Below are 17,357 nucleotides of genomic sequence, written 5' to 3'. Positions count from 1 at the left end.
ACGAGGAACTCTGCTCACTTCACCCTCAAGCCCCCTGCCCACCGCCACCGCAGAGCCGTGCGCAGTCGCCACGAGGAGGGGTCTCCTGATTCCTGGAGCTCGTTGGAATATTCCTTCCCTAGACGTGGGAAGTGGAGCATCTCTGTGAGCGATGCAGTAGTGAAGGGATGGAAACCTGGCACTAACGCCAACCAACGTGCCTGGCTGCGGGCACACCCTGGCCTTTGTCCCTCAAGACAACCCCGTGATCTCAATTAGAGGAGCGAGCTCGGATTTCACAATTCCAAATGTCCCCCATCATTGACCCTTCTTGTCCGTATGCTGGTCTGGGGGTTACTCTGCTTTGAGATGCTGTGTGCTGCTGTCTCTTGCCTGACGTGGGACATTCCATCTATAGCCACTGTTCCAGAGGTGGTAACAGCTGGAGTTTGGAGCCAGAGTCAAAGTTGTAGGTTAAGGAACTTGGCAACCATGATTCATGCTTGGCCAGTTTTATGTATGCGCTGCACCCCTAAGGAAGACGAAGCCGCCGCAGTTACCCCAAATCGGGTGTTTAATGCATGAAGTCGTACACAAGGGTCAAGACATCTGTGCTCACATCCCGGCCTGCTGGCACAGCTGCTCGTGCAACCTTCCCCACGTTTCCCCTTTCTTTATAAACCAACAAACCATTTTTGATTGCTTTAGTAATGAAACGATTTACACAAGGAATTAAACAAGGAACCACCATTAAAATCCCATTAACCAATGTGATTTTAACAGCATTGTTCAACTCCGCGCTGATGCCCCATCCTGACAGCACATCTTCCAATCCCATTCAATCCCAGGCACTGCCACCTGCAACCGCTGAGCTCTGCCCTTTAAGTGTTGCATTGCTTCATGGATAGACTGGGAATGATCAGGCAGGCTCATGCAGCACATCCCATCAAAGTCTTTACAACCATGGCCCTGAGCTAACAAGAACAAATCTATGGCAGCTCTGTTCTGAAGCTTGGCATGTCTGATCGAACCAACATCTGGTAGCAGATCACTTCAGGCTAAAGAAGTGCCATCAGTTTGCTGAGATAACCAACAGGCAAGCTTGTCTAACGTTCCTAACGCTTTCCCTATGGCTACAGGTGGGATAAATAATGCTGCTGCTGCTACCTCACCTGTATTCCAGAATGTACAACCTGCGTGATGAGCATGCACAAAGGCCGTGGTTTTCTGTGGCTCTTCATCATAGAAGCATTTGGCATGAACAGCGTCAGTCTTCCAATGCTCCATGGTCCCCCCCACGCGCACGAGGAGACACCAGACCAGGCACAGTCTCCACAAATAAGGAAATATCCCGGTGGAAATATTCTGGGGTATCTGCTGGGTGTGGTATAACTGCACCTGAGTGAAACATTGGGATATGCTGGTAGGGCAGCATCTACCCATTGAATATGGTGAGGTGTGGGATCGATGCCTCCCAGGTGTGACCCATTAAACCCGGCCCATATACGGCTGTGTAAGTAAAGTTGGCAGTAATCCATTTCTATGGATGCTAACACATCCAGCTCTTGCGGTTCAAGGCTTGGTCTGGGGAGCCAACCCCCCCAGCTCTTCCACAGGTCTACGATGCTGGAGTGGTTGATGCTCAGATCAGATGCTCCTATCAGCTAGGATAACCTGTCTTTGGGAACGGGCCAGTTATTGACAGCAGTCCCCCCCAGACATGCCAAAAGGCTTTCCTGGCCTAGATGGCGATGGACACGGTGTGTCTTGTCCTCTTTGACTGGCCACAGTTACCCTACATTTGGTTTTGGCTGCGGTGGAAGCCAATCTGGAGGGGTCATTTTCATGTTGCTGGTGATGAGGATGGTGAAAATGAGGGCTTGACCCATCGCGCCGGTACCCATCTGGGACCCGAATCTGTGGGAACACAAGCAGACCGACGTCCCCAGGTTAGTAACTGATAAGGTCCTTCCCATTTATCAGTTCTTAAATCTTTTACTGCAACTCCTGCTTTATCTTTTATTTCCTGTTGCTTATCACAAGCTGATAGAAAATGCCTAGAAACTGGTGGCCCACCCCGGTCACTGCATCGATTTAAAAACCTCAGCACATAGAGAGCTTTCAGCAGGCGTTCCTGGGGGCAGAGTGTGCAAACTCCTTCAGTAACAGAGCTTGGAGGGACCCGTGAGCCCTTTGCACACCAGCCTGTCCTGAGGGACAGTGTGGGGTGTTGGTGACGTGGTGCACACCCCGCTGTGCAAACAGGTTTGTGTTTTGGATGAGGCACGTGCCCGGCCGTTATCTGCTTTTATCTGTTTGGGACTGCCTAAAGTGGCAAAAGGGAACAAAAAAACCACCTGCAGGCACCTTTGGCTTTTTGCCTGTGTGCGCTGTGGGAGCCAGAGGTCTAGGAACTGTGTCAATGGGGACATGCACGCGCTTTAGCTTACCAAACTCTGGTATCCTATTGCCAAAGCTAGCACACACAGGCCTCTCGGGTTTACAGCACATGATAGTGAGGAGGCTGCAAGCTGGCGATCAGGACACGCTGTGGCAATTTGGCATGTTTGATTCATGGGAAGGTGAAAGGGTTTTAGTGAGGTTTTTGCACGTTGATGATAAAATGCATGAGAAAGAGGGGCTTCTTCTAAAACATTGGGCAAATTTGTGAGGCCGGCTGACAAGTCTGCACATTTATTTCCCTCTATCAGAAAAGCAGGTAGAGTGGAGGGAGACCGAATATGCACTATGTAATATGGATGCTTGCGATGACTCAGATGTGCTAACAGTGTTTGAAACAAACCAAACTGAGGTTTATGGTGTGACTCCATTAATAGGATCGTGCCAGTCTGGAAAAACTGGAGTGACCGCAGAGAGCTGGACAGTTTGAGGCAACCCTTGCCCTGTAAGAATTCCCGATTGCCATTGCTTGTGGTTGTCTCTCTATACAATAACTGCACGACTTGGTGTACCAGACCCATCAGTGAACACAGTGTGCTTAAAGGAGCGAGGTTACATTTGGGTAGGTTTTGAAGCCCAAACTGTAATTGCAATAGCTTATGGTTCGGAGGATGCATCGAGATCCATCCACTGAATCCATCTAAGGCGGTCTGAAACTCAAAGGAACTTTGAATTAGTCATTGTAATATTTGCATCATGACAGGTAAAATGATTATTGTTGGCTCTTTATCACTAAGGGCGATAAAACGTTGTCTGCCCTTTATTATTAGAGCAGAAAGCATTCCGAGTGGTTATTGTTGCCCCAGATTGGTGAGACAAAAAAACCATTTAATTACGAGCAGAGGGTTTGGATCTGAGAAATCCCATTGGAAAATTCATCCATATGGTTGGAAGTCAGAATCTAGATGAGATGGAAGTTACAGTCAGGATTGCATCACTGTGTCTGTCTATTGCTAATGGCTACAGCCACCTTAGGGAGGGCCTCTTAGGCATCAGGGTTCAGTTTTCACTCTGAACTAAAAAGCAGGGTCGCCCTTTAGTAAAGACAACAAAGGGTGTAGCTCTTTATTAGAAAGTCCTAATAATGCTCTTACCCCATTTATGGCACCTCATAATTTCTGTCTATCATTCAATGGTCGAGCATTTTTAGCATCGATTTTAAGACTGGGGAACTATGTGCTCATCTGTTATTTTCCACCCTAAATATTTGCACGGTGCAAGTTTCTGCTGCTTTTTAGGGGCTGTTTCTTGTGGCGCATCAAAGACAGACTCCAGTTCTGGTGAAATCTGAAGACCTTTATTGTGCGTCTCGCATCCCTTCTACAATTTACTAAGCGCCAAGCAGTAATTTTCCACTCCTCTTACTTCCTGCTCGTCCTGATGCAGCCAACCCACCAAGGGTCACAAACAATTACAGGGCTTGCTCTGGTTTTGGGTTGCACATCCTGCTTTATCTCGCAAACCGCCTGCTTTGTTTTGCTAACCCATCCTGACCCTTCATTGCTCTTTTCCGTTCCCAAGGCTGAAGGGTAGTAACGCCTGGATCCATTTCATTAACTATTTCTGTCCCGTTACCCACATCTCCCCCTTTCTGTTTTACTATAAAGGCAGCTTTTATAGATTTCTCAGTAAGTCGCTGTAAACACTGAAGTAATCAAGGCACACCGATTAGAATGCATAGAAAGATTAACAACAGGATTAAATCAACTGTGGTTTGAGTACTGAGTTCATCAGGGACATTTTGCAAAGCCTGGCTAACAGTGTGAGCTGTTTGTACTGGTTTTGTTAGTGATGCAATAGCAGCAGACGCAGCAGCCAATACTACAATAACCGGTATTATAGCAAATAAAAGCCAACCTATAAAACACCTAATTCTATGCTTTCTGTCTTGAATATGTTTGTAACAATCGAACAAAGTGATCTAAACCTCCTTTACTTTCCCATTCTCGGGTGAGATTCACTGGTAGCCATGCAGCAGCTCTTCACTTTAAAGGTATGCTACCAGCATTTCAGTAAATCTAGTCTGACCTGAGGTCACTTGAGCCTCTGTAACACGTGGCATAGCAGTGAATCTACACACCATTCGAGAGTCCCGTTTGTTCTAGATTTAATGCAAATCTAAAAGTAGATGTATAAAATGTGGCATATTTCAACATCACATTATCACTTACATCACTAGGACTGGGTGGAATGCATTTTCCACCAAGCCATGCTGTTTCTTCATTTAAAATTGGTGTTTAACCATCCCACCATGTAACAGGTTGGAATAAGGGGGGATTTAGTCAATGTGCCCAGTATCCTTGTCCATTACCCACGGTCACACCCAATAGAACAGATATTACAAAGATTTCTGTCATTGTCGCTTATGTTGTTGAGTTCTGGGGCTTTCTACGTTTGGCTGGCAGCCAGTATGGTGCTGGCAATAGCTGGCCACAGCCCTTCGCTCGACCCCATGTGAGCAATGGCTCTGCTCCTTTCCACTCGTTACCATGCAGGTCTTTACATGGAACTGGTGGTCTGGGCAAGGAAGCATCCGTCAGATGTCGCAAGCGCTGTATTGCGGAAAGAGAACCAAAACTAGACAAGTTTAGGCCATTTAGTACAAAGGGGCTTTTGCTAACTGTCCGTGTGGAGAAAACCCTTGCATTCCTCTTTTTTGTTTTATATATCTACTATCAATACCTGCTTTAGAGGACCCTACCTGGGCAGGGGATTTGGACTAGATCATATCTCCAGCATATGCCAACCACAGCCTGCTGGGCCTGCCCTTCTCTCCTGTATGGCTCTCTGGTTACAGGGGAGGCCATCCCTCACATCAAGGTCTGTCACGTGTGTCCCCACCGCTCCACGCCTGCTGGGCTGCAGCCAGCAGCGGAGCTAAAGGTTCTTCTTGCTGGCAAACACAGAGGCCAGCCCAGTCTTGCCCTTGACTGTGGTAGCAGGCATTTGGTCAGCCTCAGGCCTTGCATCTTGTTGTCAATGCAGAGTTTCACGTGCTTCATCCAGTAACAAGTTGCTATCATGGCAAGGCACACACACAGATTTACATGAGCAGAGTAACTATTACAGGGTGCAGCAGCATGTTGAAGATGCTGATGGCAGCGAGGGACCAGCCAAAGACATTTCCTACCAGTGGAGTTCTCCCACCCTCTTAATTTGTTCCATTACCTGCTTTATAACCCTACCATTGTATTAGAATCTTGCCAGCTTTTGCCTCAGCATTTTCCAGCAGCTGCTGCAAATTTGCATGCTCTAACATCTCTTTTACAAGTGACAAATCCATACAATACAAGGTGTAGTTTGTTATCAGTAACTGGCTAGTAAATACAGGTGGTTTATACACAAAACCACAGCCTCTAATCATAGCTACTTTACAAGCACACATATTCAAGCTGTTACTTCTCAGCTGCTCCCAAGTGATGCTTTGCAATCATTCGCTTCTCTCTTCCTCTGTCTCATTCTGCTCGGGGTATTCACGGTCGGCTCCTGCAGCCGAGGCATCGGCTTCCTCCCCTCGTCTGTCCAGCTCACAGCAGGGTCTGATGGGCTCCGCAGGCAGGCACCAGGCACCTGTAGGCAGGACACAAATGCACCCCCTCCCCCGGTTACCAGCTCTTGAGAAGGAGGCAGCTTAAAGCGATTCCTTAAAGCAGAGGCGCTCTGGTGGAAAAGGGACGTGAAGCAGCCGCAGAAGCCAGCTGCACGGTGCTAACACTCAATACCCATCTCTGCTGCCAGCCTGATGCTGCTTGGGTGGCAGCTGAGGAAGCTGGGGTTGCTTCTTCAGCGAGCATTCTCCTGTCAACCGGTCTGTTCCCCCCCCCCCCCCCATGTTACTTTACACACACTCAGCAGGGCTCCTACAGACACTGCCCTGCTCAGCAGCAGCCATAAGGCACCCGCAGGTCTGCATTAACCCTTGCTTGCCCGGAATGTTCCCCTCCTTCCCGTTAACAACTCTTACACGAACCCAACAACAAGTACCCAGGGCACCTCTGCCCTCCACACCCCCCCCACAAGCACACCACAGTCTTTCAGGTGAATGACCGTGAGGCACCAGGCCTTTGGGATCATTGCTGGTGACGGCAGCCCTGTTTGCATTGATCCCGTGTCTTCAATCACATTAGGGATTTTTCTTAACTCATGTAGCAGACACTGTTTTTCACTCTTTTTGGGTTGGTTGTTGGGATTAAATCACAGAATCATGGAATAGTGAGGGTTGGAAAGGACCTTAGGATCATCCAGTTCCAACCCCCTGCCATGGGCAGGGACACCTCACACTAAATGTGTCTGAAGGGGGGATATAGGGATGCTAGGGATGGCCTCTTCATTAGGGACTGTAGTGACAGGACAAGGGGTAATGGGTTAAAACTGAAACAGGGGAAGTTTAGATTGGATCTAAGGAGGAAATTCTTTCCTGTGAGGGTGCTGAGGCACTGGAATGGGTGCCCAGGGAGGTTGTGAATGCTCCATCCCTGGCAGTGTTCAAGGCCAGGCTGGAAGAGGCCTTGGGTAATATGGTTTAGAGCAAGGTGTCCCTGCCCATGGCAGGGGGTTGGGACTGAATGACCTTAAGGTCCTTTCCAACCCGAACTATTCTCTGATTCTAAACCATATTACCCAAGGCTCTGTCCAACCTGGCCTTGAACACTGCCAGGGATGGAGCGTTCACAACCTCCCTGGGCACCCATTCCAGTGCCTCACCGCCCTCACAGTAAGGAACTTTTTCCTTATACCCAATCTAAACTTCCCGTTTTAACCCGTTACCCCTTGTCCTGTCACTGCAGTCCCTAATGAAGAGTCCATCCCCAGCATCCCTATAGCCCCCCTTCAGATACTGGTTGAAGCTGTTCAGCTACCAACTTCTATAACTGGGGCAGGTTTCCCAGCAGGGCTCTGACCCCCCCACACCGCAGGGTCAGGTTTAGGGTGCGCTGTCCATCAGTGGCGCTCAGGATAAATGTGTGCCGATGCTCAGGCCCCACTGGCTCAGGAGCTCTCATCCCCAATGCGTTATGGGGGCCGGGAGAACAAAAGGACGCGCCCCAGCGCTGGTTGCTCCTGCAATGTGAACTGGGCAGGATGCGCCTCCCGTGCTTGTGACTGTTGTGGGTACTTGCTCTGCTTGCGACCGGGAGGCCACGATGCTGCAGAGATAACGGTGCCTCTGCTCCTGTGTCCGTTAATGCTGGTAACACCATCGATCACCCCGGGTTTTCAGGTCCAGACCCGGAGAGTTTTTGGTCTCATAGTATCTGAGGGGCTCCTGCTGACCCCAAACGTTGAGTCCCTCTTCCTGCGGATCAACGCGGATCAATTGTGCAATCGGTGACTCCGCAGGAACAGAACACGGGGGTGCTGGGGTCCACACCCCGAGTTTCATTTCTCGTAGAGTCGGTATCGGTTAAACCGGGCCCTGCAAAAAGCCCCAGCACGGAATGTGAAGCACGTCCAATCGATAAGGCACTTCTGCCGGTTCCCAGCACCCCCCACATTCCTGTGGGAACAGCCTGGGCTGCCGCTGCTCTCAGTTACTGATGCTGATGATGCCAGCCCCCCTGCGGCGCTGGGGCCTGCCCTGGGGACCAGCCTGGGTGCAGGGGCCACGGCTTGGCGCTCCGGTTCCCGTTCCCCCCCCGGCACCGCGACCGGCGCTGACTGGTGCAATGCCGCCCCTTCTGACCCCCGGGGCCGGCGCCCGGGCCCTGCGCCCTCCGACGAGCCGGGCAGTTGCGTTTCACGTGCCCGGGTTGTCCGCAGGAGAAGCAGCTCTGCTGGGAGACGTGAAGAGCCGCCACAGCGGAGGTTATCAGTGCACACTGGTGGGAGATCGTTCCGACGCTGCCACAGGCTTCTATCATCTCTACCACGGTTGGGTTGTTCAGTGGCTCTAAAATGGTTTTGCAATCTTCATTTGCGTTTTTCACCGCGAAGGCTTTCAGTAACATCTCCTTCGCTTCTTCGCTCTCCACCTCCTTATCCAGACCATCCTTGAGCCTATCGATGAACTGCGCAAAGGGCTCCGCGGGCCCTTGCCGGAGGCTGCTCACTGAGCGGCGCGGCTTTCCGGGCTCCGCTATCCTCAGGAACGCTTGGAGCGCGGCCTCCCTGGCATCGCACAACGCGGTGACGGGCAGCTGAGCCTGAGCGGCCGCTGTCGCGTACGGACCCGTTCCCAACAGCGCATCTACACCCAGCGCTCTCACCGGGTCTCCATGGCAACGTCCGAGATAACCAAGGGCTGTTTGCTCGGCGGCTTGCCTCCAAAGCATAGACCAGAAAGCATACTGGGTGGGCGTTAAAATTAAGGTTGCCAGCACTTTACAGTCCCGCGGGTACAAGGGGTAACTGCTCAGAACGGACTGCAGGAGCTTCCGAGTGTACGGCGCTCTCAGGCCGAAATCCGGAACCGCCTTCTGCAGCTCCGTGACCAGGGTAAAGCTGAGCCCTTCCCACCGCTGCCCGTACGGGATGGGGCAGGCGGCGTTGAGCCTCAGGAGCAGCTCCACATCGCCCTCCTTCTCCGCCCCTTCTCTCACGTTTCCCCACACATCCGGCGGGTCGGGGGGGCACATGGGGCCGGGAGCGGAGGGGTTATCCCTGCCTGGCTCAGCCGGTGCCGCCGCTCCGAGCACCGGGGGGCCGGAAGGCTTGGCTGGATCTATTGAGCCGATGTGTTTCGTTATCACCTCGAGCACAGCGCGCCAAGCAGGGGGCAAGCTCGATGCTGTGGGGTCTGCCTTGGTCGCCTGGTCCCGGAGCTCAGCCCCCGCTGCAGCCCATTCCGCAGGGTCATAAACGTTCACGGCATCGACCCCCGGCACGCCCCGGCAGACCCAGCTCAGCAGCCCGCGCAGCTCAGGCTCCCCCGTCTTGGCCCCGTGCTCGGCCGTCGCGGCTCCCAGCAGCCTGCGAGCGTTCGCCTCCTCTCCAGCCACTTCCGAACCCATCTCTGCCGTTGCTCACCTCCGTCCTGCGGAGCGGATCGAGCGCAGCGCCGGGATCCCGCTCCCTGCCCGCAGCCTGGAGCCCAGCGGGGCGCTGCCACCGGCTCCGCCTGCAGCTGCTGACGGACCCCGCTGCTGGCGGCACACGAACAGCGCGGCTGACGGAGCTCTCTAACGTTACAGCGGCGAAGTACCGGGCTACAGCAGCTCCTCTTCCCCTAAGCCACTTCCCGTGTCAGTGGTTACCGTTCTCAGGAGCTCTCTCTCCGGTTCCTCTTGACTTCCCTTGCGCACTCCTCCCCCGGTTGGCAGCTGATGACACCCAAGCAGTCTGCGCTCCCATCCGCCCTCCTTCTCGTGCAGCGCTGCCCACAGGGGCGGAGGGCGGAAGCTGCATCGCCGCCATCTTGGGGAGGGCGTGCGGCGGAAATGTCATAACCGCCATCTTGGGGAGGGCGTGCGGCGGAAATTCCATAGCCGCCATCTTGGGGAGGGCGTGCGGCGGAAGCTGCTTAGTCGCCATCTTGGAGAGGTCAAAGCATGGCGTTCTGCCTGCACCGCCATGTTGGGAAGGTCGCGGTACCTCTGCCCTCCCTTCCCCCCCCCCCCAGACGCAGCCATGGGACGCGCTGCACCCCTAAGGAAGACGAAGCCGCCGCAGTTACCCCAAATCGGGTGTTTATTGCATAAACTCGTACACAAGGCGCAGTGGTGGCAGCGATTTGCCCTATCACTGCGTGAACACTGAGAACAATTCCATGGGATGCTCTAGGAACCGGGATTTGCTCCTTTCCCAGCCTCTGGGCAGAGGCAGAGTCTCACAGCAGGGTCCGGGGCTGCCAGGAACGGTCGTTTGATGCTCCAGATGGTTCTGGAAGGCTCTGGAAGCACCAGTGATCCCATCCCAATGGAAGGAGTAACAATGGCAAATCCCCCCCCATTTCCATCCCATCAGACATGAAGCGTTGTGGCAAGAGGCTGCGTATATAAAAAAGGTACAAATCCCACTAACCCGGGTTTGTTAGGGCAGGATTACAAAAGTGGAGGAGCTACGGCTAAGGCGGGGGGTGGAATTCCAGCTGCCCGCGTTGGAAAAGGAGGAAGGGGTTTGGGAATGGCCAGGAGCAAGGGGCAGGACCTGAGTCCTGGCTCGGGGTTAAACATGGGTCTGGGTAACGAAGACTTAAAGTGAGTTCTGGTTAAGCAAGACTTAAACTCAGCTCTGCTTAGGTAAGGCTTAAACACTGTTCTGGTTAAGGAAGACTTAAACACTGCTTAAACAAGACTTAAAATCAGTTCTAGTTAAGTGAGACTTCAACACTGTTCTGGTTAAGCAAGACTTAAACAGCCCTGGTTAACTGAGACTTCAGCACTGCTCTGGTTAAGTAAGACTTAAACCCAGCTCTGGTTAGGTAAGGCTTAAACACTGTTCTGGTTAACAAAGACTTAAACCCAGCTCTAGTTAGGTAAGGCTTAAACACTGCTCTGGTTAACAAAGACTTAAACCCAGCTCCAGTTAGCTGACACTTAAAATCAGTTCCAGTTACCTGAGGTTTAGGCACAGTGCTGGTTAACTGAGACTTAAACACTTCAGTCTGGTTAAGCCAGACTTAAAATCAGTTCTAGTTAAGTGAGGATTAAACACTGCTCTGGTTCAGCAAGACTTAACCAGCTTGACTTAAGCAGGACTTAAAATGAGTTCTGGTTTAGCAAGACTTAAAACCCGGCTCTGGTTACCTGGGCCTTAACCCCAGCTGCAGGGAACCAGACCTGATTTGAAGTCCTGGCATCCCCCCAGGCTCCCCAGTCCCTGCTTCCCAAGGGAAGCCTGGCTAGGCCTTTAGAAGCTGGCTTGGGAAGGATGCTCCAGGAGGAACATCCACCTTCTCTGAGCATCAAACACTCACCTGGAAACTCAAACCCTCCATTGCCAGCAGAATTCCCAGCTGCAGCTGGTATTTGGGTTCAACACTCCAAGAATCCAACAAGGATTAAGGAGGAGCAGGGCAGGAGATGAATTAAACCCCCCTTAAGCACCATATGGCGTGGTTGTTAATGCACTGCAGCCCACCCTGGGCACGAAGAGCCAGAGCAGGGCTGCAAATCCCAAGCCTGCAATGCCAGATTCCCATGTTTAAGCCTGGCCAGACAAGATCCCAGTTTAAATCCCTTTTGCCATGCTCAGGAGCTTTTCCCCTCTGGGCTTGAACTCGTTGTGAAGGGGGTTGATAGAGCCCCCTCTATTCTAGAAGCAGAACAGCACCAGAAAGCAGGTCTGTGCTCCAAGAAGTGCTAAATCCCTGGAATGCTGCCGGCTCTGGAACACCACCAGAGCAGGAAGAGCAGAGCTGGGAGCAAAGTATTACAACAAGGTTTTGAGATCTCTAAAAGAGCTTTTCCCTTTCCAATTCCTCTCAACTGTGCAAACAGGCTGGAAGTTGGGAACATGCGTTAGGGCTGGATCCCTTTGGGAATTGGGATGCCAGCACTGGAGCCTAGCAGCTGGAGGAGTGTGTGCTTCCCAGCTGGCCAGCAGCCAGCATCAGGATGTCTTTCTTCTCCTTATGGAAGCGCAGCTCCTTCCCGGCCAGGCGGGCTTCATCCAGCTCCCGCTCCGTGGATGCCAGCTCCCTGGAAAGAGCCCCTGGGCTGCTCTGCTCCCGGTTCACCCAGTCCATGGCCATCTGGTTCCTTATGTCATCGTCCAGAGCACGGTGGGAATAGTGAGCCAGGACCTCCTGGCGGGAATGGCAGGGAAAACAAGTCACTGCACGGGATACAGGGTGCTGAGTGAGCTACAGGAGCTCTGGGAGGAGGATAAGGCGTTGGGAATGCTGCTCGGGATAGCGGGACTCACCTGCCGTGAGCACTGCCTCTCCCGCATGGCTTTGAGGCTGCCGTTCCAATGCAGCAACTGGAACACTGTCATCAGCTCCTGGAATAGCACGAGGGGGTCAGGAATACAGTGTGGGATGAGGGGGAAGAGTCAGGAGCACGTGTTGGGATGAGGACTCTGTGTCAGGAGCAGCCAAGCCAGTTCCCAGCTCCAGGCACAAAGGAAGGACTCTGGAACATCACGTCCCATCCTCTGCAGTTCCAGGGATCACAGAGCCAGTTCCCAGCTCCAGAGGCTGGAAGTCAAAGACTCCCTCAAGGTTACCCAGACGCAGGGTCAAGATTCCCAAAGCCAACCCCAGCCTGAGGAATACCCTCTGTAAACAGCCTCTTCATATAACAGGGTTGGCTCCCATCTCTGGAGTGTTTCCATCCCAGGGAAAGGAGCCAGGCAAGTGCTACAGGAAAAGCTTCCCTAAGGCAAGGAACCCCCATTGCAGTGACACAAGGGGCTTTGGGATGCACCCAAACCCCCAGACGGAGCGGGAACAGATGCACGGCATTCCACGATGAGCAGTACCTGGAACTCCAGCATCGATTTCCCCTTGTTAGATTCCAGCATGAAGCGGAAGGCACCGATCCCGGTGTTGGGATTATCAGCTTCCTCTCGATTGCCCTACAGGAGACATTCAGACAAGAGCTACAATTCCCAGCCCAGCATCATCTGTGTGCCACTGCAGTGAGAATTCCCTCTGGGATGAGTTTTAATCCTCACTATAAAACCAACCCCCAAACCTGCCATAAGGAATTCCAGCTGGAAAAGCAACCTTCTCTTCCCATCATTTGAGGTTTTCCCTCACCCCCATCAATGGAAAAGCCTTACGTTGAAGGATGCCAGAGCCTCGGAAACGCTCTTCTCAATGAACTCATCCGTGATCCGTCGGGAAGGGTGCTCATTGAACACGGAATTCATCAGCGCGATCTTGGCAGCGCTCCTCCGGGCTTCAGCCTTGGTGGGACAGAACTGGGGAGACACAGACCCCATGAGAGAGAGACCCCACTCTGCTCCCAGTGGGAACTGGGTGGCACTGCTGGGATGTGGCACGCTCGGACAGCCTGGAATCCTTAGGAAACCACAGTTATCCCAAGCACGCCAAGCACAGGGAGCAGGGAGGCGGCTGAGCTCAGCACCAGGAAATGCCACTGAGCACAACAACAAACCCAAGGACCACAAGGACCATTCCTTGGGCCTGGGATTGCCAGAGCTGTTCCTTTGGGACACATCGTTCAGGACATGGAATTTAAATGCCCGAAGCCAGGACAGCACAGGAATGGGAAGAGCTGTCAGGACTCAGTGTGGGTTTGGGACCTGCATTTCTGGGCTGGACCCTTTCCTTTTGCTCCTCCTATCAATCCAATGGTTTCTCAAGCCATTTGCCACCCTTGGGAAGAGGTTCTGGGTGAAATGGGAAAGGTGCTTTACTAGTTTGGAAATGGATCTCACTGGGAAGGAGGCTGAAAGATCAAAAGCAGCCACCAAAGGTGGCCTCCAGAAGCATGGATCCCACCCCACCACTGCTGAGGTCCAAGCAGGGAATACACCCAGCAAAGTAAAACCAGCATCCCAATTGATGCTGGATGGGGGTTTATCAGAACATTTAGGAGCCAGTTTGAAATAGAAGAGGGTTACAGGCAGACCCCATGGCATTCCCATGCTGCCAACCAGCCGGAAAACAGTGCTGCTGCCCCCAGGAAGCTACTGGAGCATCAGCGGTGGGGGGGACCCGAGTGTGAGAGCGAGCTCTGCAGCAGGGACAGCCCCACCTGAGCCCCAGGTACCTGGAAGCTGCCGAAGCAGCTGCCCCCGGGCAGGGTGACATAGCAGACGTAAGGGGGGCTGTTGGAAGGGACCATCTCGTACACCACGAGGGCTCCGTTCTTCAGGTCGGCGCCACGGGACTGCTTCATCTGCCAGAACTCCTGAAGGGCCTCCACGACGTTCACTGAGGGCACGGGGAGAGAACTGAGGTCAGACACAGGGAACCAGGCCCCTCCCCGCAGTCCTGATCCAGCTCGGGGGGGACAGCACCAAAGGGACGTGGAGCTCCCTGGAGAAAGCTCCTTAAGGAGACCTTAGAGCAGCTCCTAAAGGGGCTACAGGAAACCTGGAGAGGGGCTTTGCACAAGGGATGGAGGGACAGGCCAAGGGGAATGGCCTGAACCTGCCCAAGGGGAGACTGAGATGGAATATTGGGAAGAAAATCCCTTCCAGTCCACCCCATTGTGGGATTCTCTGTCCCACATTCAGGCTCTAGGACTCAGCAGTGTGTGTGTGTGTGTGGGGGGGGTGCAGGTGCTTCCTTAGTGACTGGTGCAATAGGGCAGAGCACTGAGATGTGGCCAAAAAGGTTGGGATTTGACTGGATTCAATACTTCCAGATACAAGAATGTTGTAGGAAAGTAAAATACCTACTGGAAACTCTACAGATGCTTTGGGATAATGGGATTACTAGGGCTGGAGAGCAAATGGCAGCAAGAGGAGCAGGAAGCATCTGCCCTCTCCTCAATGCAAGGCTGCCCAAGTGGCGCTGAGCAGCTAAACCCTGGCTGAGAGCTTCAATCCAAGTCTGGAATCCAATCTTCAGGTTGAATTTGCCCTCAATCCATGACTTTCCCCTTTGGAAAGAGGCAGGAGATGGTAAACAGGCATCCTAAATCTTGGTAGGTGCCATCTTCATGAGAATGGTCCTTAAAGAAGCAAGGACACATGCATCCTGAAGGATTTTAATCCCATATGGAACATGAAACACAACAGAGAAGGAGTGGATAATTTGCCCCATCCCTGGCAGTGTTCAAAGCCAGGCTGGACAGGGCTTGGAGCACCCTCCTCTAGTGGAAGGTGTTCCTGTCCATAGCTTTAGATGAGCCTTAATGTCCCTTCCCAAAGTATTCCATGACTGAAGAAGCACTGTTCTCTTTGCATCCTGCTTGACACAACACAGAGCCTGCTCTGCCCATCAGCCCCAAGCTCTGTTTCTGGCTTTGGAGCTGTGGATCCCACAGCACATCTGCCTTGCATATTAAATACAGAGGAATAAGTGATTCCACATGGTGCCGAGCTGCTCCAGGGCCAGACGAGCAGCATTCCCTGGTCCTGCCAAGCACTCCCAGCCTCTGCTGGACCTGCCGGAAGTCAAGAACTCAAACCAGTGGCAAAGCGTCTCCTTTTGGGGGGCTCAGAAGGGTTCTTCCATCCCAGGACCAGGAAAATCTGAGCTTTAACCTTTGCTTTTGGTCTTCGTTCAAGAACAAGGAGTGGACACGAATCCCAGAGTCTCTGATGCAACACTTGGATGCAGCCCCGTGGAGCCGGAGCATGGTGGAATGCTTCCCAGACATCAGCAGCCCCTTCCCGGTGACTTCTCCTCTCAGCCATAGGGATTCTCCTCAGCGCGGTGTGGAGCAGGGAAGTGAGGGGGCTCCCAGGAAAGGAGGAGTTTCCCGGGATCACTGAGAGGAAGCAGGGGTTTCCTCGTGCTGCCATCAAGCTAAAGTCAATGAACGACCAAATCACTCCCACGTGAGACGAAGCCTCCTTAAACACTCCAAAAAGGCTCAAACAACCCAAGCAGCCACCACTTGATCCCACTTTTCCAGGTCACAGCACAAGGGAGAATCCTCCTCTACTTTATCCCTGCTCCAGATCCTGCACCCTCCTGGGCACCTCCAGTTGTGCCCTACCTTGTGTCCCACACCTTTCACACCACCTAAACCATAAAGGTCTTGCTCTGGGTGGGAGATCCCAAGCACAAGGCTTCAGTTTGGGTGGCTCTGGGTCACTATAGGGTGTCTATGGGTCACTATGAGTTGCTATTGGGTTGTGGAGGGTCTCCATAGGGTACCTATGGGTTGCTATGGGGTGTCTACTGGTTGCTGTAGGTCGTTATGGGGATCTCTATGTCACGATAGGGTGTCTATAGCATGTCTGTGGGTTGCTATGTTGTGTCTATGGGGTGCTCAGGGATCATTGTGGGTCACTACTGGGCATCTATGGGGTGCCAAGGGTCTCTATAGGGTATCTGTGGGTTGCAGATAATCTCAATAGGGTCTCTATGGGTCGTGGAGGGTCTCTACAGGGTATCTATGGGCTGTCTATGGGTCACTATAGGTCATTATGGGATGCCTATAGGGTGTCTGTGGGGATGGGGTCACCCTATAGGAGATGCTGGGGGGCTCTATGAGGTGTCCATGGGTCGCTGTGGGGCATCTAAACAAATACAGCTCATTAAAAGTGACTGAAAAGCAAACGAACCCGACTGGAACCGACCGAAACCGCAGATGGGGAAAGCCCCCAGGAACGGCACCGACCAGCGCTGGTTCCTGACACCGAACCCAGCGACAACAACCGCGGAGCAGAGCCCACGTTAAAGCCATTCCCCCTCTCCCGTTCCCTCGCCCCGTGCCCAAAGCCCCTCTCCAGGGTCCCTGGAGCTGCCCTGAGGCCCGGCCCGAGGCTCACCCCCCGCTCCTGCAGCCCCGCTCACCGCGGCCGTAGCCCTGCGTGTGCTTGGCGAAGCTCCTCACCACGGCCTCCACCGCCTCCCGCAGCACAGCGGGCGGCCCGCAGCCCGGCAGCGGCGGCGCGGCGGGTCCCTGCAGCCCCAGCGGGGGCGGCGGCGGCGGCAGCCCCAGTCCTAGCCCAGGAGCCGCTGCGGGCAGCGCTGCCCCTGCGCCGGGCGGCGGGGCCGGGGCACCGGTAACCCCCGGGCGCAGGGAGCACAGCGAGCCCAGCCCCGGCTGCAGCCGCGCCGCCCGCACCGACTCCATCGCAACCAGGGAGAGCCCCGCCGTCCACCGCCGTCACTCACCGCCCGAGCAGCCAATGGGCGTGCGGATCGCCTCAGGGAGGGGGCGGGACGGAGGCGGGAGCTGGCCAATGGAAACGTGGAGGAGGCTTGGAGGAAGGGTGGAGGGAGGGAAGGAGGAGAGAGGCAGCGGGCCAATGGCCGGGCAGAGTGCCGGGAATGTGGGCGGGGCGCGGGGAGACAGCCCAATCAGAACTCGCCTGTGGGGCGTGAGAGGGTGTGGCGCACGCCGGTTACGTACCCCAATCGCAAGTGAGGGCCAGGGTGAGAA

General features: G+C 53.7%; 2 protein-coding genes across 2 annotated transcripts in view; one reads left to right on the top strand and one right to left on the bottom strand.

The window, feature by feature from the left end:
- The window catches only part of PEX11B (peroxisomal biogenesis factor 11 beta), an 83,811-nt gene that overhangs the window by 64,476 nt on the left and 1,978 nt on the right, over positions 1 to 17,357 (top strand). The window lies entirely within an intron of this gene.
- LIX1L (limb and CNS expressed 1 like) lies at positions 11,760 to 17,063 on the bottom strand. Its single transcript, XM_061364381.1, has 6 exons — positions 16,766 to 17,063; positions 14,061 to 14,224; positions 13,105 to 13,245; positions 12,802 to 12,897; positions 12,244 to 12,321; positions 11,760 to 12,124 (listed from the first exon to the last, which is right to left on the bottom strand). The coding sequence occupies exons 1-6, from the start codon at positions 17,046 to 17,048 to the stop codon at positions 11,882 to 11,884; spliced, it is 1,005 nt and encodes a 334-aa protein (XP_061220365.1). The 5' UTR covers positions 17,049 to 17,063; the 3' UTR covers positions 11,760 to 11,881.

Source organism: Neopsephotus bourkii, unplaced genomic scaffold (genome assembly GCF_033783945.1).
Source record: "Neopsephotus bourkii isolate Nb327-2 ecotype Australia unplaced genomic scaffold, CSIRO-AGI_Nbou_v1 NB_1233, whole genome shotgun sequence".
NCBI lineage: Eukaryota > Metazoa > Chordata > Aves > Psittaciformes > Psittacidae > Neopsephotus > Neopsephotus bourkii.
This window is presented reverse-complemented; position numbering and strand designations above follow the sequence as displayed.